Here is a 24,837-nt window from a genome sequence, read left to right on the forward strand (position 1 = left end):
GCTCTTTGGCCATCCCTGGAAGGGTTGGGTTGTGACCAGAATTTCTCCTAATGCTGTTTTAATGCTTGCCTGTGTCTTCCATCTCTGAATTCTGAAAGCTCAATATAGTCTTGAACGCATGGCAGCTTTTAACATCATAGCTAACATAGTTTATGACTAAAAGATCATTTGATTCTGATTAATAGAGCAAAAGTATAATGACACTTATGACAGTAAATAGTTAACATCCTTTCTGATATATTGAAGTGTAACTGATACTGTCTGTAGAAAGATGGTTATTAAATAGTTATCTCAATTTTTCTGACCAGGGTTCCCGAGGAGAAAATGGCCCAACCGGCGCTGTTGGTTTTGCTGGCCCTCCGGTATGTTTTTTGGAGCAGTAATGAGTTTCCTTTACTCATGTTTTGACACACTTCATTTCCTTCATTATGAATAATATTGCAGTGTTCTGGATCAGGAGTCACATTTTTGCTGCAAAAGGAGCTGTTTCTTTCTCCCATCAGTATATCAAGTGAAGGAAAGGGCCAATAAGCACCCTGGACAGTTGAAAAATGGTTTTCTTGTTAAGATTATGTAATTGCTCACTAGATTTCATATTTTCATTAGTATGTGATGTTGCTCCTTTGAGATTAAAATGAAGGAAGTTAAAAAGTGATTGCTGAAGGTAGCAAAGATTTGCACCATGAGTACTGAAGGCTGGAATGAAGTGATGGACCAGATGGACTGGAATACCCTAAGCTTTCCCACAGCTTAAATATCCTGCTTTAGGATCTCTTTCACAGTCTTGCACCTGCTTCCCTTCCTGGGAAAAAAAGCCTAGAAAAGACAGTGTTTGTTTTGTAGCTGCTGAAGAAAACACAAAATCCAAAGAGGAGAAAAATGTGAGCTAGATAAGTAAAATATTTAAAATGGAAATACTAGCTTCACCAAATGTTTAGATAATGTCATGTGTGATCTTCTAAAGACCGTGCTGCATTGTTACACAAATGCAGTGTTTGCTGGACTGATTTGTACCCCTGGTGGGGTTTTTTTTAATGCTTCTAGAAAATCTCTACAGAATTATTTTTTTAGGAAATATTTGGTGTTGCCTGCCCTGACGTTTTTTCTAAATACTATTTCTTATAGGGCCCTGATGGTCAGCCTGGTGTGAAAGGTGAACCTGGAGAACCTGGACAGAAAGGAGATGCTGGATCTCCAGGACCACAGGGTCTTGCTGGGTCTCATGGTCCCCCAGTAAGTACAAATAAAATCATCACAGAACCACTGACATAGGCTGATCTTGTTCATTTAAAAAGTTGTGGGTGTTCAATATCATCCCTCTCTTCCTCCTTTCCTTTTAGGGCCCTCCAGGTGTTCCTGGTCTCAAAGGGGGTAGAGGAACTCAGGGTCCACCTGTAAGTAGATAATATGTGTTGAGACCTGACTGCAGATAATATAATACCAAAATTTTATGTCGTGTGTGTATTATTCCTTACCTCAGCTTGGTTTTTTGGGGTATGTAGATATAATTTCACTAATTCAGCCAAGAACATTTGAGATAACTGGTGTTGTATTTCTTTTGATAAAAATTGTATTAAAAAGGGGCTTTTTTTAGGGTGCTACTGGATTCCCCGGATCTGCTGGAAGAGTTGGGCCTCCAGGACCTACTGTAAGTTAATTATAATTTTCCTAGTAGGTATGTTTTATAAAATGGTCACCAAGAATCTGAAGGTTAAATAAAACAAGAAAAGTGAAGCAGCGTTTATGGCCTGATGCTACTGAGGAGAACAGTTTGTCAACACCGACTTCTGTAACTGATTGTTTGCATCATTAAATAAAGCTCATTCGTCTTCAGCTTGGTCCAATGCCTGATACTACTCCAAGGCTTTCCATTGGGTTAAGTAGGCTTTCATATTGCTGCTCAAATTGCTCCAATGACTTGATTGCTTAAAAAAGTAAAACCTCCCAACTTAAATTTTCCTCTATATTTTACTTTTTTTGTCCTTTTAGTAGTGACTGAAATTAGGACAGATTTTGGAAAAGAGCGAGCCTCTACTGGGCTCTCTCATTGGTGGAGTAACTCATAAGTTCCATTAAAATAAACTCAAAACAAACCTACAAGCACAAAATCTCTTCTATTGAAACATTTTCAGAAACGCTATAAAAAATACTATCTGCGGATCAAGTTGAGGGTTAAACTCCAGAGAACTGTGTCATGCTTCATATGCCTTTCAATGTTATAATGAAAAAAACAACTCAGTCATTGTAATCAAATGTGAAGTTTATGGAAAACTTAATAGACACGTGAAGTCTTTCAAAAGTATTTGAGAAACAAGCAAAGGTCTGTTGAAACACTAATTTGTGCCATGGAAATAAAAAGTTTGGATATGGACTTCAGCTTGATGATATTAGAAAGAATGGGCAAGTGTGAGTTTTCTAGCAGTGATTATATACTTGAGGTGAAGGTAAAAAAAAAAAAAAAAAAGAGAGAAATAAAAAAAAGTGTCTTTTAAAGAAGTGAGTTTGCAATTGAAAGTTGAACTTGTACATAGTTTGATATTTATTTAATTTCATTTATTTGATCATTAAATAGATGATAACAGCTTCTACCTCATTCACATTTGTTAGCCTCAGAGTGTTAATTTATAGTTACTTGAAGCACAATCCTTAGGATTTTATTGTCCTGGTCAGAAAAAGGTCCAATGTAATGATGCCTTGTCATTTTTCAGGGAGCCCCAGGGCCTGCAGGGCCCATTGGTGAGCCAGGAAAAGAAGGTCCCCCAGGTCTTCGTGGTGATCCTGGTTCCCACGGCCGTGTGGGAGACCGAGGGCCAACTGGGCCTCCCGGTGGCCCTGGAGACAAGGGCGACCCGGGGGATGACGGGCAGCCGGTACGTCCCTTGATTGTCGCTCCACCAGCTCCAGGCTTGCTCTCGTCGTTTATTGCTGCTGACACGACAGTGACATTGCTTTCTCCTCTGGGTTTCAGGGCCCAGATGGCCCCCCTGGTCCAGCAGGAACTACTGGTCAAAGAGGAATTGTTGGAATGCCAGGACAGCGAGGGGAGAGAGGCATGCCTGGGCTGCCAGGGCCTGCAGTAAGTAAGGAGCAGGCCATGTGCCACCGGCCTGGGAACGTCAGTGTGGGATTTGCAGCGTAGTGCTCCTTAGCGTGAGGAGAAAGCTGGCAAACTCCAGTTGCAGGAGTGAATAGAGAGAGAATAGCAAAGAACTTAATCTCATGCAAATGCATGAGGTGGAAGGTTTACTTCCATTTTGTTCTGCTATAATGGGAAGTCTGAACCTGAATCAAGAGTAAGTGAGTAGTAGCATTAAGGCTTTTGTCTAAAATGTTCCCATTTGACTTAAAACTTGATCCCTGGAAAAAAAAACACAAACAAAAAACCCCATGCTCTCATTTAGGTACCCAAAGGTCACTTAAATGTGAGTAGATACTCTGTAAGCACTGTTTCATAAATTGTGAACTACAGCCTTCCAAACTTCCTTGTAGGATTCATAGATATTTTTTGGATAGCCTAATGCTCCAGTAGATCAAGCAGTTAAATAGACCATTAGTAAAAGGGTTGGTATGGAGAATCTGTCATTACCACTGGATCTATTAAGTGACTTCATAGCTAAAGCTGGCCAGAAATTTTTCAAGGCTAGCAATGTTTGTTGGCGTTGAGACAGAGAAATCATGTTAATTATTTCGGACTACAGTATACTTTTCTGGAATCTAAAACACCGTAGCTATAATGACATCAGACTTACTGATGTATCAGTAACTTCTTAAAAATACAAAGTATATAAAATACATACTCAAATTCTATAAAGACCTTATCTTTAAATACCAGGTTTCTTTTCATTTACAAATGTAGATGGTATTTCAGTCTGAATTAAGGAGCAGTTTGGAAGGCAGCCAGTTTTTAGTGCTTTCTGTGTTTTGTGATTAAAATTTTAATATGATATTTGTCATCTTTTTTAGGGTACTCCAGGAAAGCAAGGTCCCACAGGGCCACCTGGTGACAAAGGTCCTCCAGGACCCATTGGCCAGTCAGGTGCCACTGGGCCTGTAGGTGAAGCTGGTCCAGAAGTAAGTATTACAGCATTGTAGCATGCAAGAAAAGACTGGTGGTTGTTCTCCTTGACTTGAGGTTAGAGGTGGAGAACAGCTTTCTGATTCTTCTAGAAATGCAGGATTTAAGAGCTAATCAATAGCTCTATTTTTATTCCATAACTCCAGGGACCTGCTGGTAATGATGGTACTCCTGGACGAGATGGAGCTGTTGGAGAACGTGTAAGAATACATTCTTTTCTTCATTTTCTTCTGCAAATCCCTGTTCTATTATTGACTCATTGTAGATTTTCTTTTCATTCAGTTAACCTGGATGGAGAGCTTGTTCTGAAAGTGTATCACAGCTTTGAATATAGTACCTCTCAAAGCTGAGAATGCCTGGCTAAGAGGCTAAGAACATCTGCCTCCACAAACTCAGACTTGAGTTCTTACAGCAGGAATATCTTTGTAGGTTGCAATTGCTCAAAAAAGAACCAAAAACCACAAAGACTGGCTGTGCTACTGTTTTGTTGCTTTGGTCTACCAAAGCAACAAAGAGACCAATCCTCTTTAGATAAACAGCTGAAATTCTGCTTTTCAGGGTGATCGTGGTGAACCTGGCCCTGCAGGCTTACCAGGTTCTCCAGGAGGTCCTGGAACTCCAGGTCCTGTTGGCCCTCCAGGAGATGCAGGTCAAAGAGGTGAAACTGTAAGTGAGGCTCTTTTAAAAAAGACTTTGTTTATCAAAAACTACTGTGTATGATTTTTTGTGCATTACCTCACATTCTTTCTGTATGCAATCTTTGCAGGGTTCTCGAGGTCCAATGGGTCCCCCAGGTCGTGCAGGAAAGAGAGGTTTGCCTGTAAGTTGCCTGTGGTCACTGTGGTTTTGTCTGAGATATCACTGGGGAAAGTGTGTGAGAAATTCAGCCCAAATGAGAATGCCAGGCAAGGCTTCACCTTGTGTTCTGATGGCAAGTGGGTGCAGGTAGTTCTGAGCTGCTGAGTTGCACAGATTTGGATATTCGTATTTGGATACTCCAGCAATGCTTTGGAAGCCTCTTTATTTGGAGCATGTTGCTGTCTGGATAATGGCAGGACCTGAGCTGGCAAATTGCTGGAGTCTGGTCTAAATAAGGGGTAAAGAAATGAATGCTGAACACAAATGGAAGTTTTTAGATAAAAATGGCAGAAATACAACAAAATCACCTGTTCCCATTAAAAGGCCTTAATTCAACTCATGAACATCCGACTCCAGTCTGAAAAGGAAAATAAACAAAACTCCTCTTTTTTTATGTTACATAAGTATTTTACAATCCAAGCCTGGAACAGAAAATTAATTGCAAACTTGGGAAATTCAAAACAATGTTGTCCTGTCCCTAAGCAGATGTCATTTGAGAGACAGTAAAGTTTATTGAGTAGTTAGTGATAATGATGCCATTGATAAACTATTTGGAATCTGGTATTGAGAAATTTAGCATGCAATTTGGGCTGAGAAATATAGAATTGAAAACAGCATCCACATTTTCCAGTGATTCTTGAATTAGTGTAAGAAGTTTGCAATTATCAAAACTAATAACAATGAAATTGTGACAGTAATAGGATCAAGGTGTTTGTGCTGCCTGGATGTTGTTGTCTGTAGTTAGGGAATGTAGCTTCAGTTGTACTTTAATTGTAATGAAGGTGAAAGAAGCTGTGAGAAGTAAAGATGTGCAGCCTGGATGATTTAATTCTGAAAATATGCTTTATAATAATGAGTCTGTGAGAGATCCTTCATATTTCAATTTCATCCACAGAAATCATCTACCATATACAGTAAGGCAAAGAAATATATAAATATTTTAAAAAATTGTAAATTATTTATTATCATTAGTGCAGTTTTTTTTTTTTTTTTTTTACTGTGTTATGTAGCTAAGTAGAGTAATTTGTTATAACTGTATTCAAGCACTGCAGTTTTCTGTAATTCTTTGGTAAAAAATTAAGATCCTTGGAGCTGCCTCAACATCGTCATCTTTCCGGCTTTAAAAGGGAAGGAGGTCTGAGCACAGTGACTAAAAGCAAACAAGGCTGTTCTGAAGTTGGAATTTTTTTCCCAGTGCAGAATTTTACATTTTATCATTGATATTTATAGGGTCCCCAAGGACCTCGTGGTGACAAAGGTGACAATGGAGATCGAGGCGACAGGGGCCAGAAAGGACACAGGGGTTTCACTGGACTTCAAGGCCTTCCTGGCCCTCCTGTAAGTTCTGTTTTTACTGCAATTTCATTTGTTTGGTACTTAAATAGTGTATCAGGAACGTAGTTATTTAAAGTGGGAAAAAAGCAAACGAGTTATTTTTTCCCCACAAGGTGTTTGAGTGTTCTGTCTGTACTTGCTGATGTTTTTAATGCAGTTTTAAAATACTGTTGCATGATGAGGTAAACCTGTTGTTGCAAGATGTGTGTTCTCCTGTTCTTGTTCCCCTTGCAATGCCGGTCTCTGGCATTCAGTGATCTGTCAGCACAAGATGGTAGCAAAAGCCGGTAGTTTCAGATAAGCAATTTAGAATGTGAAATGCTCTTTGGCAGTGTTTGAATTCATTGGAGTCAAAGAATCTAGTGCAAAATCCCAAAAGGACTGTGAGAGCACCTCTTGCTAATATTTTCAAGTACTTTGTCATTTCATTGTCAATTGAATGGAAATATCATGGAGAACTTGCTTTTTGTTTTTCACATTTATTCATTGGTGCTGTGCAAATGCTGGAAGCTTCAACATGCAAGAACAGCAGCAACAAAAAGACCCTGACACCCAAATTACCTTTTCACTTGGTGATAGCCCTTGGTGATAGCCCTGAGGCTATAATCTGATAGCCTCAGATTATAAATACCTCGAAACCAGGGCTTTTTAGAGAAACAGCTTTACAGCCAAACACCTGTAAATTTCATTAAGTTACTACGGGATTAAGATAAAGGTACCACCCATTGTTTATGTACATTTTAATCCTATTCATCCCAAATTGTGTATATCGCACACTAATGCCTTAAAACTAAAGTAAATTACTCTAAATGGCACAATGATATGATAATTTCTTCTGTTTAGGGTCCAGTTGGTGAACAGGGCAGTCCTGGCATTCCAGGCCCATTTGGCCCTCGTGTGAGTATAAGTTTCAAGGTTTTTCTTGCTTGGGGTTTGTTGTTTTTTTATTTTCTCACTCAAACGTCTATTTCCGCCTCACTTTTATTTCTATGACTTAGTGACTTTGGTATCATATGGAGATTACCCTGATATCTTTTGCTGAGACATCACCTTGTTTAATACAGTAGAACTTTGTCATAAGTGTAGTTGTGGTGGTATTATCGTAGATAAAAATGTCATAACTCAGGATGACTACAGGGCTGCAGTCTCTTTTTACATTCTTTTACTGCAGCTGATGCAAAGCCATGTATGTGGCAGCTCTGTTAATTGCTACTCTGCCTCTCACCCCCCATGTGTGTCATTTACCCAAAAATAAAGGAGAAATACTGTCCCTTGGAAACATCCAAGGGAGGCATCTACATCTGCCTCTGAGCCTGTATCTTAGGGTGTACAGAAGCTACTCCAGTCTGGAGTAGCTATTCCAGCATCTGGAATTGATCCCACTAAAATGGCTAAGGAAAAAGATAAACAGCTGAGCCAAGTTGTATTATCTGAGGTGATTCATTTGAGAAGAGCAGCATTTAAACTGCATTCTTACTTTTATAGAAGAAGAAAAAAGGTGATTTTTAAAATTTGGTAATAGGTCCAAGTAATCAGATTGTTTCCTGACACAATATTGCTTACAACAGGCTGTTTTATAAAACTTGGTTATTCAATGCTAAAATACATTCTATCTGTCTCCTATGTTTTCTAGGGTCCTCCAGGTCCAGTTGGTCCTTCTGGAAAAGATGGAAGTCCTGGTCCACTCGGGCCAACTGGGCCTCCTGGTGTTAGAGGGACTGTGGGAGAAGCTGGACCTGAGGTAAATTCAGGGGACTATGGGGGGGAAAAGGTTATCTTCAAATAATCAGATTCTTTTTTACAGTCCATCATATTATTTTCTGAACATCTCTGAGCTCAAGGCAAATGATAAAATGTGATAATTTCTCCAAAAAACATCCAGGGTAACTGTGTTGAAAGGGTTAATTTCTTACTCATTGTCATCTTCTGAACCTGGGATGATCCCAGCTGAGCTTCATGCTGGGCTGAGGTTTACACACACGAACCATAAGCTGATTCACTACTGATGGAAACTGGTTTGACCAATTTGGAAAGAGTCCGAAACCTTGCTGAATGCCCCAGGCATATTCCACATGTACCAATTCAAAATACTCTAAAAAGGGTAGTTAAACTATTTGAAAGAAGATAAATTTAAAAAAAAAATTAGAGGAATTTGATAAAAGAGTGATCTGGATGGTCATGTGGAGAATTAAAATTTGATATTGCTTATTTTGTGGAAGAAGTAGAAGAAAATAATGGGCAAGAAAAGGAAGGCAGTTTTTGCTGGCTTTGTCTGGTAAGACATGGTGTTTCCTGTGTTTATCATGTGCTAATTTTCTGCCCGCTTCATTTGAATTTCTGCTAATTATCAGTATCCCCACTTCTGCCCAGACACCAAGACCTGTATGAAAAGTCTGTAGCAGAGCGTAAGAATATAATATATCTCTATATGTGTAATGAAACCATACAAGAAATATTACATTCCAATATTTTTAGTTTTGCTTTCCATGGGGGGCTTGCATGCAGCTGTAAGCTGGAACTAAAAAGTAAGAAGTAACAAAAGTTGAGATTTCACTTTTCAGTTTGGGTGTGTGCTCCGTATGTGCATTTGGAGCTCTAGTTGTGAGTTCTGAAGTAATGACTCTCAAAGGAAAGGGCAGTTCTGATCCACCACCTGGCGCACCAGAGCATCAAAATTCACCTGGAGGTACATTATAGACTTTGTGCTGCCAGAGAAGGGCTGGCAGGGTGAGATACGTTTATTAACAGATATCTTCTCATGTGTCCCGGTGCACGGTGACAGAAGGACTTCACAACGCACCATTTGGGAAAATTTACTTAGGAAAATACCTGCTCTTCCCAGTCAGGATGATGCAGATTCTGTCCCACAGAAAGACCAGAGTTCTGTGTCCAGAGAGGTCAGCGCTGTGCTAAATAAATACAAAGATATTTCTAGTGCCAGATTTTCTGTCCAGGAAAACGGTCCTGAGGCAACCTAGGGGAAGCAGGAATTTTAAGAAATAAAGTTGTTAGGCAGGAATCTGAGCAAGGAGGGACAGGTTTAACAAAGGGAATGAGAGCATTCCTTGGTGACTTTTTGCAGCTGCTAAATTTAAAATCAGGAGTAAGAAAAAGTTGAGCAAAGCATTAAGGCAATCAGAGAAGACATGAAGCAGGGTGCATACATACCTCACATGCAGTTCTAATATCTTATCCCTGTTCTTTGAAAGGTGAATGCTTTATATCTGAATTATTCCCTGTGAGTTAGACTGAATGGCTCTGAAGTTTTGGGGTTTGTTTTTGGTGGCAGGCTTTGCTGTCATTTGGCATACTATTTACTCTGCTGGACCTCTGCTGCCTTTTTGTTTTGAACCTTAGGGCCCACCAGGTGAGCCTGGTCCTCCTGGCCCTCCTGGCCCTCCAGGCCACCTCACTGCTGCCATTGGCGACATCATGGGACACTATGACGATGCCATGGCTGATCCACTGCCAGAGTTTACTGAAGATGAAGCAGCCCCTGACGACCACAATAAAACAGACCCAGGGGTGCACGCCACGCTGAAGTCCCTGAGCAGCCAGATCGAGACCATGCGCAGCCCCGACGGCTCCAAGAAACACCCAGCACGGACCTGTGACGACCTGAAGCTGTGCCACCCCTCCAAGAGGAGCGGTGCGTGTTCACACCTCTGCTGGGGGCTCTGAGCCTGCCTCTGGCCAGCGTGGCCTTGCTCACTGGCCTGCTGTGCACTGCTGCGATGCATCTGTGCTCATGTCTTCCCAGCTGTTTCAAAAATCTTTGTAATATGACAGAGTCACGTTTTGTGTTCTTTGTAGGTGAATACTGGATTGATCCTAACCAAGGATGTGTTGAAGATGCTATAAAAGTGTACTGCAACATGGAAACTGGGGAGACCTGCATTTCTGCCAACCCATCTACTGTGCCCCGTAAGACATGGTGGGCCAGCAGGTCCTCTGACTTAAAGCCTGTTTGGTACGGCCTTGATATGAACAGGGGATCACAGGTAAATAAATACAGCCACTGTTAAGAAGTGGCTTCTGTGAAACTTGTTGCCTTGTGGTTTGGAACTTCGTCTGGTGCTCTGAGCAGATTCTGCTAAAGTCAGAACATTAGACTTGTTGTTTGACTGGCTTGTAGTCAAATTGATTGTTAGTACCATATAATAAAGATAGGAAATAGCTGGGAATAAATTAGGAAATAGGAAAAAAAACAATGCAAGTGCATCTAATGCAGGATTGGCTGAAGCAGACCGCTGCTGGACAAAAACATCAGCTTCTCTATCAGCCTTCTACTAAATCTCTATTGTGTCCTTAGACAACTGTACTTCTACCCTGATACATAATCCAGATGTTTTAATTGAATTCTAATCTTCTTTTCAGAAAACTCTATACTGCAAAATATTATGAAACTTACTTTATAAATTCGTTTTTGAATGAAAGTATGATTGTTATCGTATGTGTCAGGTTGATCCATGATGAAACCATCGGTCTCTAGGCATAAAAAAATTCACTCACCTTTCTGCTGGGTTTTTCCTCTATGGTGACTTGTAAAATTAGGCTTAATGATCCTGACAAATGACATAAGTTTACCCTATGCAAAATATATAATTTATTAACTAGTTTTTGCCATTTTTATTCCTATTTTATCAAAATCACAGAGGATGTCTTCAAATGTTATTTCATAGAGTGTCATTATCTTTAGATTAAATTTGGTGTGTAAAAAATCGTCAACTGGATTACTGAAAACACCTCAGAACTTTAACAGCTGAGAAAAGATGTGATAATGATTGCTTTTTTGAGATGGTTTCATGTATTACTGAATTCAGGAAGACTTGCCATGACCCAAGACATCCCAGTTGATGTTTAGCTGCCTGCAGAGCTACACAGAGGGATTTGTAAGGCAGATGCTCTTTGGAAAAAGAAATTATCTTCAGGAATACTAAAAAAGAATATTTCAGTGTTTTTGAAACACTGTCAGATTTGGTAACTAATAGTCTGAGCTATGTAATAGTCAAGTGCACTCCTTATGGATTTTTAAATAAAAAATGTGTCCAAGATTACTAAACAGAGGTACCATACTTTATACATTACGGTAGTACCAGTGAATAAGATTTTCTCTTCACTGGTTTTGATGAAATATATAAATTTTTAGTCATTCTTGGCTGTAGTTTTTTTATGTTGCCATGATTCATAAAACATGAATAAAATGGAACTTGCATGAACAGGGAAAAAAAACCAAAAAACAACCACTCAGGAATTTTAGAATTTCTCTTAGTGGTAGAAAAATTGCTTGTTTTTTATAGAAACAGCAACACTCTGTGAAACATTTGTCAAACTCCTATGCCAGTTGATTAGCTTATAAGGTCCATATGCAAATGTGTAGTTATTTTTATATAGTCAAACTTATTCTGTTTGTGCTGCTTCTAAATACAATACAAACCCTACAGAAAACAAGTTAAGTAATTGGTGATATATCAGGTGCATTGTAAAAGAGTTTTCTGGGCTTGACGTTTCTTACCTGCTTCAAGGTGGCTCTAATGCACTGCTTCATTTGTAAGAATCCCTTTCAGAAATGAGGCAAAATTCATTCCAAAGCTTGGCATATCTGTGGAGGCCCCACTTCCTCTGAGTTTTCTGTTGCAGAGAATTATGATCAAAATTCTCCAAAATTCTCCCTGTTAGAAAATGGCTAAATTTCCTTGTCCTCAACTGGCAGAAAATTACAAAAGAAATCACACTTAGATTTTATGTAATAGGCCTCTTACTAGTCATGTCTGAAAGATGACAATAATGGCAGATTTTTGTGAATTCACTGACTCTTAATTTCAGTGTCCTGTGACCTATTTCTTTATCTCCAAAGTTCGTGTACGGGGACACAGCTGTCACCCAGATGACATTCCTGCGCCTCCTGTCCAAGGAAGCTTCCCAGAACATCACCTACCTTTGTAAGAACAGTGTTGGGTACATGGATGACCAGACAAAGAACCTGAAAAAAGCTGTGATTCTGAAAGGGGCCAACGACCTGGAGATCAAGGCAGAGGGAAACAGCCGCTTCAGATACACTGTTCTGCACGACAGCTGTTCTGTAAGTTTGCCCCTTTTTGCCTTTTGGAAAAGGACTTTTGTACTTCTTCACTTTTCTCTTGAATTAGAAAAAAAAAAACAAAACGCAAGGAAGTAATTAAAATGCTGCAGGATTTTATAATGAATTGTAGAAATAACTGATCAATCAGGGTTTTTGCTATAATTCTAGCTTCAGATAATAGAAGTCTGCACTATTTAGAGGCTATTTGCAAATTCCTTCTTAGTGAGCACACTGAGATACATATCTTGGTATTTTGCATTTCTCAGTACTTTTTTAGCTCTGAGTGGAATCACACAAACTGATGAGGTAACCACAAACTTTTGCCTGCCAGATGGGCAAGGTTATTGCAGCAGTGGAGGAAACTCACTGGTTCTATGACTGATCTGGAAAGGAGCATTTAGGAGAAAAATCTCCCTAAAATTTTGTGGTGGGCACAGAAACCAGCAAGTAGTAGATTTTTCATGTTCAAAAACGTTTTCAGCCAAGACCAACATAGTGGCAATTGTTCCTAAATCTAGTCTTGCACCTGAAATAAGTTAAGTACTCTCTGTGCTTTAAAGTAAGCCCACAGTTATGGGTGAAGGCACATATTATTAACACACAGAGAAGAATTTCATAGCATAAGGGCAAAATCAGCCCTGATGTGTCAGTCATATAGATCTGCTCATTAGAGACATTTCAAAACAGCCCAGGTGCAGTGCAGACAATGTTGCTCAGGGTGTTCCTCAGCAAAGGTCCAGTGACACCCTCCTGAGCAATCAGACAACTGACTCACCAGTTGCACTTCAGGCTGGTTTTGACATGAGCTCTGGCTAATTTTTAATTTATTTTTTTTTTTTTCCCTCTAGAAACGTAATGGGAACGTGGGCAAGACTGTTTTTGAGTACAGAACGCAGAACGTGGCACGCTTACCGATCATCGATATTGCACCGGTGGACATTGGCAGTACTGACCAGGAATTTGGAATTGAAATTGGGCCAGTTTGCTTTGTGTAAGAGTGAGGGGGGAATATAACACACTACCCAGCAACAGCAGCAATTAAACATGAACTTAGACTGATTGAAGTTAATCCTGAGACTCTTGAAGTAATGGCTGATATTGGATCAGCGTTGTATATACAGCTCTTTCTAAATGCCCGGCCTCCTTTTGAATATTTATTTTACTTACAAACCTTCCGTTTTCAATGATTTGAAACCAACTTTTTAGTACAATTTTAAGAGGATTGATGACCGCCTTCTAAAAGTAATATGAATCCTTTTCCTTGGTTTTGTTTCAAATTATCTTGACATTTCCAGGTATCTGAAATAGATAGATTTAATGTGGAACTATGTAAAGCTCTAATAATTATTTCTTTTGCTTTGGTGCGTACTGAATAACAGAAAAGTAGAGCACTTTTGTGAACCGTTGGCTATATTTCAGTCATACCCTCTCCCTCTACCCCAGTTTTCACTCCTGTGGTTGCTGTTCACAGAAATCTGTGTCTTTCATAGAAGAAAATCTCTTCAGACAAGACCATCTTAATTTCGCATTGCTTTTCTTGCACTTTTCTATGTAAGTCCGCTCGGAAGTGTGATCCATAGCCATGGTTAATTTATGAAGTAAAAACATTACTGGGGTAAATATGAGTTTTCAGCAGGGTTTTCCCATCTTTTAACTTTTAAGGCTAGATTTCACTTCTCACAATGTACTGTGTAATTCCATTAAATTATCCTTAATCTCCAAAATACGTCTTAAACCCAATACTTGTTGATTTTCCAATATTTGCCCATCTGAGAAGCCATTACATATAGAATTTTACAGATGTCATATATATGGTGCCAATTTCTGTGTGTTGCAGAGTGTTCACATGTATATCAGACCAATTGCTAATAAAGAAAGTTTAGAAATTCCTTGGTTTTAGCTGACATCCAGACGTGCATCACCAGTAATTTGACTTACTGGCCTTGAGTTGTCAAGGCAGGAAAGTTCCATCATTTCTTAGCATGAGCTACCTCATCTCTGGAAGTTGGGATGCAATTAATATTTCTGGTTTTGTTTTAGATGTTAAAAGGTGCTATGCTTCTGTTGTTATTTCAAGATAGGAGATAAGCAGGGCAAAAAAAAAAAAAAAAAAGCAACAAAGTGATGGTGCTAAATGACTCTTTAGAAGGCTGACAAAATAAAGATGCCTATTGTCAATGTCATGTTCAGAGCTTAGCTGTTAGGCTTACAGTGTTTGAGAGAACAATGTTACAGTGCATTTATTTGTTGGTCATTCAGTATATAGAATGTTTTGTACCTCCAACATGCTTTATTTTGTAAAGTATGTGGGTACAAACTTACTTAGGTTTTTTGTTACTTTACCGCATCTGTGCTCCCCACGGTTTCTTGTTTGTTCCTTAAAAAAAAGTAAATAAACAGCTGGGGCTCTCCCTAAAGAAAGTCATGCACATAGCTTTTTTCATGTATCTTTGCAAAGCATTTAATTAAATACATGCTTCTCGCTATGTAAGTGGTTTCCTTTTTGTAAAACTCCTTCCAGTGTGTTCATTCCATATCAGATCATTCCCAGGAAATTAAAAATAGAAGTATTTAATTGTTGTTTGGTTGCTGTTTGCATAAATCATTTGCAAGGCATTGTGAAACATCTTGAAGACAGGAGTACAGCAGTATTTGTAAAGTACCTTCTGTGTCAGTTTTTACAGGTGGGTGTCAGTTGTATGAAGGAAATCAGCAGGCCTAGAAAAGCTGCCTAGATAATATTGTTTGAGACTGCAGAGAGAATTTTTATTCAAGAATGAAATGAGATTTGGCCAATTCCTAGTGGCAGTGGAAATTTATACTGATGGGAGACAGTTTCTGGACAAGCGGAGCAGGCAAGAATTTCCCTTCCTTTCCCTCTTCTGAAGGGGCAGGACCTTTGCAGGCTCCTGGGTTGTCCAAATGCGTGTCCCTGCAAGGGGAGGTAACGACTGGGAAGTTGAAGGTTTGTGCTGATGTTATCTCTTTGCTTTTTCTGCCCATGCAGGGACTTTATGATTTCTTTCTTACTGGCATGAAATAATTTCTATAAATATGTGACTCAGGGGTTAATTTACCATGCTGGCTCCTAGAGAAGTTTTAGATAACATTAATTTCAAGCTACAGTGTAAAGGCTTGCCGCAGTATGTTCAAGCAAAGCTGTCTGTGGTCATAGCTCTACAGCACATTTATCCCGAGTCACAAAATGAGTAACATTTGGATGATAGGGTTATGTTTGGAATTTAGGAAACAGGTAGGCAGAAACATCTTCCTACGTCTTCATCTCCCAAATCCTAAAACCTGCAAAATGCCTTTCAGAAGTGTCTAGAGATTTTCTTTAAGATCATAACAACATACAGTTGAGGACATCTGATTACAAGCGCATGTTGAATTAAAACGTTAGATCATGATAAAAAAGTTTCATACACTACTTTAGCTTCAGATTTTTGCAGCATTGTCTCTCATTACATTTCCAGAAGAGAGCTACTTTGTTTAAATATGGAGTTAGCCAGAACCAGCTTCTTTTCTGGCACAAAGAACTGGAGGTGATTTTTCACTGAACCATCAGGCTTTTGGTCTTGGATGAAATGAGTATGAAATATGTATTAAGAAACATATTCTATTTTAATGACTAAGATAGTGCTTACTGCCATAAATAATAACCAGTCCTCCAAATTAACACCTTTTTTAGTCTGTATCAATAACCAGTCCTCCAAATTAACTCCTTTTTTAGTCTGTATCAATAATGTGCTCCTGACAAGGAGCATTAGACCTTAGATTTTCCTAGTGAAGCTATCAGGACAGCCATAGCATGGCAAAACACATGTTGGGAAGAACCTTTTCCCTTACTAATTCAAAATTCTTGTAGACAGCTTGTCCTCCAGATTACTGCCTGCAAATGGAGGCTTAATACTATTTAGCTGAAACCACAATAAAAGAAGGGTTGCAAATTACACTCAGTGCTTATTTAAAAGTGGATTTCTTTTGTTTTAGAAGGGGCAGTTTTTGACAATTTGCCAGATTCCAGAAGAAATTCCTAGCAGCTGCTCAAATCCAGGAACCATCACGAGCCCACTGCATGCTGCTTTCCCCGGCCTGGCTTTAGGTGCCAAATTACTGCTGGGAGAGGGGACCTGGCAGGGTTTAAAGCAGCTGCCAGCCAGGGTGGCCATGGAGAAGCCTTTTGCCTGTCTCTCAGGGGAAGCTGAGGGTGTAACCACTGGGTTACAGGTGTTCACAATTTGTTTGCAATTAGGGCATAATCAGGTAGCAAAGCTTTTCTCTTAGACAAGGGTTGGCTGGATTGTTCTCATGTTCTAGGGCTTTTACGCATAATTTTTGTAAAAAACAAAGAAATGGGATGTTGCAGTAGTCCCTGTGCCACAGACAATCCACATTCACTGGAAGAAAGGATCTGGTGTCCTACAAAAGAGCTCCACCCTGAGATGGCAATTTGCAGTTAACTGGAAAGGCAAAGTTCCAAGATAATATTAAAGCCTAAATTAGTAAATATCTTAAAGTCACTGATATGCCCTGAAAAACTTCAGGAAGGGCTTTTTCCTTTGGTTTCTTTTCTTCTCTCAGAGAGCCATGGGAATATGGTGCTGTGAAGTAAATGAGACCAGCTGGTGTAACAACAGAAGAGAATGAGATAAGCTGGTGTATGATAAGCTGTGGATCAGAATTAGAGATTTCTTGTATCAGTCTTATTACTGTGTGGGCAGCCTCTTTCCTTGTTTTTTCCTGCCTCTCATTCAGCTTCATGCCTCTCTTTCAACTGTGTGGACTACGCTGTTTTATTCTTTTCTCCAAGATGGCTTTAAATTTAAATGCTTCAATGCAGGTGTTGGTGTTTTCATCTAGAGGCTTAAAGTGTAAGGAAGGCAAACAGGGAATCCATGGCTTCAGCCCTCTCTGGGTGAGAGGCTTTGTTCAACCCCCAGTTTTGGATTTATGCACCTCAGTTTTAGACTAACTGTGAAGAAAAGTTTACATTTTTACGGGTTTTTCCCTCTGTGGAGGCAAGTTAAAAGGTCTAAAGATGGGTTAAGAGCAAAAACTATGAGTTTTTTCTCCCACTGTAGGGTGAGGGCCCCTAGGTTTCTTTGCTCCTATGTAGCTGCCTGAGAGTGAGCATAGTAGCTATTAGACTCATAATCTATGGCTATTTTAATTATTTTTTCAGGAAGTTGAGGCTATACTGGAGGTTTATATTCTCAAGGCAGTTGGTCTTGCTGAGAGAGGGTTCCAGGAAGACAGAGAGTAAAACAATTGCAAAAGGAAAAGTGAAACTGAATGAAAATGTAGAAATGCTAATGAAGGAAAAATGATTCCCTGCAAGTATGCAAATATCACAGAAAAAACAAGGTTAAAATGATAGCTAGACAACATTGGTACTGTAGTTTAAAAAAACATGACAAAAGGTAACAATCAGCAGTTCAATGGCTGAAATAGAAAATGCCAGAGAAACTGGGGATCCATAGATGATGTTGTTCGGTGTGTTTATGCTAGAAAGAAATACATAATCTTGGATTATTGTGTCCCGTGCATCACAGTTTGCTTGCTGGGAGTTTAAAGATTTTATTGAAGGGTATGACTTCATTCAGATGTTGCAGAGTTCAGAATATCCACAAGGAGCCTGTTGGGGCAGAATTTCTACCTGAGTACCAGAAAATTTAGACAGAAAATTTAGACTGGTTTTACCTGCCTATTTTACCTGCTGTCATGATATTCAGAAATTCAGCCTGTGTTAAAATCAGAGGTAATGCTTCTTAATGTATGAAAGAAATATGAAAGAAACACGAAGACGCTGATGAATTACAGCTGAGAATCACCTGTGTTAGACTCTTAATTTCCCCAAGGGAAAATTTGTGTGCACAAAACCTTTAACACCTGACCAGCTTTCTTGGGAAGCTGTTGCCATTCCTGAGAGGAACTGGACAGTATCTTTATGAACAGAAATATGCTTTTATCACAGGCCAAAGAAGAGAACACGGGGGGGGGGGTGGTGGGGGGTGGGGTAGGAATGAGTCACAGGTGTTTAGAATTTATTTACAAGTCGGGTCTAATTAGACAGCAAAGCTCTTCTGTTGGGGAGGGGGTTGCTGGATTTCTGCTGTGTTTTGGAGTGTTTTAAACATAATCCCAATAAAAAATGAGCAGAAAGGAGATGCTGAAATAGTCCCTATGCCAAGGACTCCAACAGAAGGAAAAGCTCTGGTGTCCTGCACATGAGCTGCACCTTCAGGTGCTGATGACCTGTAAGTAATTGGAAAGGTGAAGTTTCAAGGCAGTATTGAAACCTAAATCAGTGACACTTTGTGCTCTTGGTATGATTCAGGCAACTTTTTGTGGCAGTGTTTGTTTGCATATTTGGGGCTTTTTTTTTTTTTTTTTTTTTTTTTTTTTTTTTTTTTTTGTGGAGGGGAGTGTGTGCTTTTATTTTGAGTGGCATTGTTTTTTGGTTTTGTTGGGGTTTTGTTTTTGCATTTTGTGGTGGTTGATGCAGGAACTAAGATACCATCCATATACTATGCTGAGCTCCAAGACACTCTAAGTTGCTTTTTCACCATTCAGTGTTCCCTAGCTCTGCATTAATTTTATGGCTGTGTATACAAATATGTATATGGCGAAGTCAGGGAAAGGCAAATATAGCAAAATGCACTGTGCCACACTGTCTTATCAAGAAGAAATTATACACCAAGTTCCGATTTTGTTTAACTGTAGTAAATGTTACAATCTATTTGTGTTACTGATTTTCCTTTGGAGAAGGCTGCCTACTAAATGAGTAAACTACATATGAAATACAATATTCTCAACCAAAACGACGATATGAGGTGCACAAAACAGCAGTTCTGCAAACACGACTGACTTGAAAACTTAATTTTCATATGCTCAATGGGAGAAGGCTAAGCTTAAAATCAAATTAGTTTATTATCTTATACAATTTCAAACAGTTAAATACTGTCAACATGTGGCACAAGTGTCCCATTTATTATTAGGAAAACAAATTCTTTCCTTAATCAGCCCAGTAATATGTAGGAGGGAGCAAGTCAAGAGGAAGAAAAGCCCTCTCACTTCTGCTCTTGGAGGCAACCCCGTTTGATTCAGACCATGGCCAGCAGTCCTGGGCTTTTGTGCTTTTCCCTGTCTGTGGTGGAGCCCAACATCAGATCCTGCCCTGTCCCAGGCTCTTCCATACATTATGCGCTGTTGGTACCCAGAGCCTACACATCAGGCAGACCTTTAATTGCCTCCCCTCTCTTTCTGCACACAAAGGCACCTGCAGTGTTTATCTCCAGCACATCTAAGTGGGGAATAGATTAGGTTGTTGTGTCCTGCCTTGTTCATTTGTTTGAACGAAGGCACAAATAGCAGAATTAAAAAAAAGAAGTCAGTTTTATGAAACAACAAGGAATTTTATTAAGATATTTTATTATGTGTCTCTGTAAGGAATAGACCAACAACCATATAAAAGCTTACAAAGATGGTTAACCTTCAACACTATAAATGTGTTAATGTGACAGAAGAAATTCACAATTTTGCATCTTTATTGACTTTTACAGAGTGAAGGGAGAATATTCTCAACTATGACATTCCAATGATGATCTTGACTGGAGACATTTACAATTGCTTTAAATCCTTTACTTTTTTGGTTTTTTTGAGCAAGTCAATAACCCTGACTTGCAGAGTTAGGAGTGAAAAATACATTAGCACCATCATATTAGTCTTTTACACTTCCCTAATTTTAGTGGTCTTGACCAGCAATGACAGGAAAGTAGAGAAGCACCTTTGACAACAGAATACAATCCAACAATAAAATTATGGTGACTAGTGACATTAAAATGACTCTTAAAATAAACTGTACCTTTCACAGCTAATCAGTACAGAAACAGACAATTTTGTATCAAATGAATCCCTGGAATTGACCACTGGGTCCAATGCTTTTTGATTGGTTTGACTGATTTTTTGGTTTGACTCATCAGACACATCCCAGTTTCTGTCCATGTTGAGGTAGTTGAAACAGGGAGGTCGTTCTAGCTTTTTGGACTGCATCTTGGAAAGAAGGGTAAACTTTGGTACTGGGAGCAATCAGTGCTTTGTAAATTGGCTAACATTCAACTAATAGAACACAGTGTTGTTTTATTAAGTGTTGAAGTTTTATTATAGCACCACGGAGACATGTTTCAAAGATGGAATTTGGTAAAAAAAAATAGAGGGGAAAAAAAGCATTTTTACTGTATTTTGTGTAATAGCAAAAAAAACAACCCCAAAATCCCCTTGATATCAAATTGATATTTCCCCCAGAAATTTTGTTAATAAATAACTGGGATACAGATGGGCACCTGTACTAGCTGACAAGGCTGAAACAAAGGAGCACAGTTGGAGTGTGAATCTGTTTGCTGGGATTTCAGAAAAAGCAGGATCTTTGATTTATAAGAAGCAGACTGGGCCAATGTCCACGCCAAATTCTTGATCAGGACCACCAATATCTAATGGTGCAATATCAACCACCGGCAACCTCACTGTCTTGCGCGTCCTGTATTCGAAAACTGTTTTACCCCACTCACCAGTGTGTTTCTGTGAAGTTAAATAGAAGAGAAAAAAAACGTTAGAGATGTGATTGTCAGATTTCCTCTTTCTCTAATAGCAAACCCTCTCAAGCTGTTGAAAACTGGTTGCCATCTCTGTGGAAATGACCCCAGGAGGAAGAACTTGTGGACAGCATTAGTCTTGTCCATTTGTTACTGAAAAGGCTGCAGGTGCTGCAGCTCAGAGATGTTCCTGCTACCCTGCAGTACTTCCTGCTTCACTAACAAGGCACAGGGAAGAAATGCTGAATCTGCAAAATGACTGTGTTTGCCCCTTCCCATGGCTTCAACCAGCCAGCCTTGGTTTGGTATGGCTAGTTCTACAGTTGATGGGATGGATCAAAACTTGGTGACTGTGAGTTCCTTCACATTGACTCTGAAGGAAGGAGGTACCTGTAAAGCACAGATTTAAATGGGAGTGCACCTCACTTCCTACAGTTGCTACAGGAATGACACTTCTGGTGTACAGAATCAAGGCTATCGCTACTAACTGTAGCTGTGTCGTTTCCTTACCCAGACTCTCTCCCTTTATTATGGGTCTAGTCCTCTAGAGGGAATTATTTATTAACTACAGCACTAAATTCCTGTTTACTTACAGTGCAGCCATCTTCCAGAACAGCATATGTGAATTTGCTGTTTCCTTCAGCCTTGATCTCACTTTCTGTAGAGCTCATCAGTTTCAGAGCTTTTTTAACATTCCCACTGTCGTGGTCCATGTAGGCAATGCTGTTCTTGCAGTGATAGGTGATGTTCTGGGAGGCACGGCTGGAGAGGATGCGCAGGAAGGCCAGCTGAACTTCGGAGACATCCTCTGGAAGCTCAGGATCTCCATAGCTGAACTGCAGAGTACCAACATAGGCAAGAGTGTTCAATCACGTCTAGGGTCAGTCCATGTCATGATTTTTTCACACGCTAATTGTCTCGTTCAGTTTAATTTCAGAATTATTTTTAGTATGTTGTGATGCACGACCTGGGCTGTTAGCCATGCTCATTTCTCACCTGGAAGCCTCCACTCATGGACTCTCCAAACCAGATGTGTTTCTTTTCACTGTTTGCACTGGTCCACCAGTTTTTCTTTGGCACAGTCCTGGGGTTAGCATTGAGGCAGGTCTCACCGGTTTCCATATTGCAGTAGACTTTAATAGCATCCATCTTGCAGCCTTGGTTAGGATCAACCCAATACTCTCCTAGAGGTAAGGAAAAATGTTAAGGGGCTTAATATATTTGGAGATGAATCTGACTGCATGATGGTAAACCTTATTTCTGTGCCAGATTTCTGAGCCAAATGAGGAAATCATTAATTTTGACTGAAGAGATGCCACAGAAAATAAGATGGTATAAAAACATACTGAGATCATGTGAATTCTGTAAGGGGACTGAAATTTGGAATAAATTTAGAACTTGTAATGTTGGGTTTTTTTTCCCCTAAAATTATTTAAACATACGTTCACTACTAAGGAAGCAATGAGTGCAGTTGAAGTCAAATGCATTATCTAAACGTATTATCATGCATGTAAATGCATGGTTAATTAATGTTTAAAATTGTTTTTTATATTTATAATCTTTTTCATTATATTTATTTGAAAAAAAAGTAATTTTTTTATAGAAGATGCCTCATTTAAATAGTCAAGTTAGAAAAACCATAAAACCAGAACAATCCCCGAGACCTGCTACCATTAATGAAAATAAAATCTACACATACCACTCTTGAGCTCGGGATGGCAGAATTTCAGGTCTCGGCAGTTACGAGCTGGGTTCTTCCGGGACCCATCAGGACTAATGATGTTTTCAATCTGGTTGTTAATTGATTTCATTGAAGATATGATGTCACCCAGATTGATATCGTTTTCCCTGGGCTCATCTCGATATTCATACCCGTAGGAAACTGGACCTTTCTCACCAACACCCAGGGCAGCTGCACCACCACCACAGCATGGACCAGGAGGGCCAGAAGGACCAGGAAGACCAGGCTGCCCTGGTGGACCCTAAAAAACAGCGAACAGGATAAAACTAAAAGTCTGTGTGGGCCCTAGTCTTAAAAAAGTGAGAATCCTTGCACAAATAATTAGTTTACTTATTCATTAATTAAATAGATGTATAAACTTCTGTTAGATTTTCCAGGGATTTGTTTTCTTAAAATTGTATTTTTTCCCCCCTCATTTTGAAAAGCTTGTTCAACGATCAGCACAGCACCCAGTGCATTAATAGTTACACTAAAGGCAAACAAGCTGCATGGGTTTGGACTTGGCCCTGGTGGACAGATACCTCCTGCCACAAATCTTGTCCATGAAACAGAGAGTTCCTGAGGGAGATATTTAGAATTGCACACCCTATGTTTTATGACTATTCCCAAAGGTTTTCTTGTGTGAGTTTACGCCATTTACTTACGGCAGGGCCACTTTCGCCTCTGGTACCGCGGGGGCCGGGAGGACCAATTGGACCTGGGTAGCCACTGGTGCCATCTTTTCCAGGTGGCCCAGCTGGTCCTGGGGGACCCTGGAACAACGAAGAACACAAACAATATGGTCAAAACAGTCTATCAGATTATCCAGAAACACTTTGGTATTTCAAATACTCCTGCATCATGTATCAGGTGTTTTTTACTTTCTTCAGCTGCTGTCTGTTAAGATGGTCAGTTAAAATTTATATCTGTATCTATGTATATATTACATAAACAGTCTGAATTTTCCTTGCTGTTAGGCTGAGTAAGGAGTTTTTCTTACCCTTGCACCTGAAGCTCCTGGACCTCCAATTGCACCTTGTGGACCCAGAGGACCCTATGAAAAAAGGAAAATTCAGTCATACACCTCCTGGTAATATTTTGCAACTAGATGGATGTGCCTTAAAGACACTGAAAACATCTTCAAGTTTATACAAAACACATTCTTATAAAAAGGCTATGTCTGATATGAGACAATGGTGGCTATTCTTAAATCTGAAAAAAATATTGAATGTTCTCTGATATGTTTTCATATAGAGTTGTGTTATCCAAAATGCAAGAAAGCCAACTGACACCAATGAGCTTTGGATGAGCTCTTATATTCATAAGAATATGTAGCAATAGCCAGAATGCTGCAGTTTTAATAATAATACCCGTAATGTTGTTTAAATAATTTGACAAACATTCATGATTACTAATACATTTAAAAATTTTCTCTGTGTGCGCACTGCAAAGAACTAAGCCATTTGTTTAAAAGTTATCGATCATCAAACGAGAATTTATCCATTTTTTCTCATGTTATATGTTAGACTCCAGGTGCTATTGTGTTGTTGAATAGATTGGTATTGGTGCCATCTTTGATATGTTAATTGAGTAAGCTTTGGTTTCTTGATTCTCAGTTGTATCATGAGGGAAAATTGGCAGTTTTTTTCTGAATAAATCTCTTCTTAAACCTTTACTAGTAATAAATATCTATGGCACAGCTGTCTATTCTTGCCCTTCAATTCTCTTAGCTATGTTCAAATGGTAATGCATGTTTACAATTCAGTAATTTACAATTTCCTGCCCATTTTGCCCCAGTATTATTTTCTGTAAAAGATACATGGCAGAGGTATTTGGACTCTGAGTAGCTTTAGTTGTCTGTTTAGGATAGATTTCTAACAGACGTAAGACATTTCAACCCTGACTTCTCTCTTTCCTTATTAAATCAGGAATGGTCAGCTTATAGTGTAAATGAATATATAAGAAGTTTTTATTGAAAGGGTTATACCATATATAACCCATCTTTGCTTCCTGACACCTTCTTTCAGTTCTTTATTTATGCTTACGCCAGGTTAATTCAGGGAATCTGGATTTTGAAACATCTGACAATCAAAATTACATAGATTGCCATCAAATTAGCCAAGATTAATTAGGTACCTGGGGCCTAAATACAGAAATTAAGATCAGCTGTAAT

At 39.3% G+C, this 24,837-nt stretch overlaps 2 protein-coding genes across 6 annotated transcripts in view; one reads left to right on the forward strand and one right to left on the reverse strand.

The window, feature by feature from the left end:
* COL5A2 (collagen type V alpha 2 chain) overlaps positions 1 to 14,930 on the forward strand; it is a 151,317-nt gene extending 136,387 nt beyond the window's left edge. For all 5 annotated transcript variants that reach the window (XM_058421321.1, XM_058421322.1, XM_040069422.2 and 2 more), the window contains 17 exons: positions 309 to 362; positions 1,126 to 1,233; positions 1,341 to 1,394; positions 1,595 to 1,648; positions 2,709 to 2,870; positions 2,969 to 3,076; positions 3,964 to 4,071; positions 4,222 to 4,275; positions 4,634 to 4,741; positions 4,842 to 4,895; positions 6,164 to 6,271; positions 7,112 to 7,165; positions 7,902 to 8,009; positions 9,626 to 9,917; positions 10,082 to 10,269; positions 12,126 to 12,350; positions 13,199 to 14,930. In XM_058421321.1, the coding sequence (XP_058277304.1) occupies positions 309 to 362; positions 1,126 to 1,233; positions 1,341 to 1,394; positions 1,595 to 1,648; positions 2,709 to 2,870; positions 2,969 to 3,076; positions 3,964 to 4,071; positions 4,222 to 4,275; positions 4,634 to 4,741; positions 4,842 to 4,895; positions 6,164 to 6,271; positions 7,112 to 7,165; positions 7,902 to 8,009; positions 9,626 to 9,917; positions 10,082 to 10,269; positions 12,126 to 12,350; positions 13,199 to 13,345 (1,986 nt within the window). In that variant the 3' untranslated portion in view covers positions 13,346 to 14,930. The remainder of the gene's footprint in view (positions 1 to 308; positions 363 to 1,125; positions 1,234 to 1,340; positions 1,395 to 1,594; positions 1,649 to 2,708; positions 2,871 to 2,968; positions 3,077 to 3,963; positions 4,072 to 4,221; positions 4,276 to 4,633; positions 4,742 to 4,841; positions 4,896 to 6,163; positions 6,272 to 7,111; positions 7,166 to 7,901; positions 8,010 to 9,625; positions 9,918 to 10,081; positions 10,270 to 12,125; positions 12,351 to 13,198) is intronic.
* Positions 14,931 to 19,747: 4,817 nt separating this feature from the next.
* The window catches only part of COL3A1 (collagen type III alpha 1 chain), a 48,510-nt gene continuing 43,420 nt past the window's right edge, over positions 19,748 to 24,837 (reverse strand). The window contains exons 46-51 of the mRNA XM_040069237.2: positions 23,665 to 23,718; positions 23,330 to 23,437; positions 22,644 to 22,926; positions 21,941 to 22,128; positions 21,538 to 21,780; positions 19,748 to 20,930 (exon numbers count right to left, since the gene is read on the reverse strand). Coding sequence (XP_039925171.1) covers positions 20,784 to 20,930; positions 21,538 to 21,780; positions 21,941 to 22,128; positions 22,644 to 22,926; positions 23,330 to 23,437; positions 23,665 to 23,718 — 1,023 coding nt within the window. The 3' untranslated portion in view covers positions 19,748 to 20,783. The remainder of the gene's footprint in view (positions 20,931 to 21,537; positions 21,781 to 21,940; positions 22,129 to 22,643; positions 22,927 to 23,329; positions 23,438 to 23,664; positions 23,719 to 24,837) is intronic.

Source organism: Hirundo rustica, chromosome 7 (genome assembly GCF_015227805.2).
Source record: "Hirundo rustica isolate bHirRus1 chromosome 7, bHirRus1.pri.v3, whole genome shotgun sequence".
In the NCBI taxonomy this organism is placed as follows: Eukaryota; Metazoa; Chordata; class Aves; order Passeriformes; family Hirundinidae; genus Hirundo; species Hirundo rustica.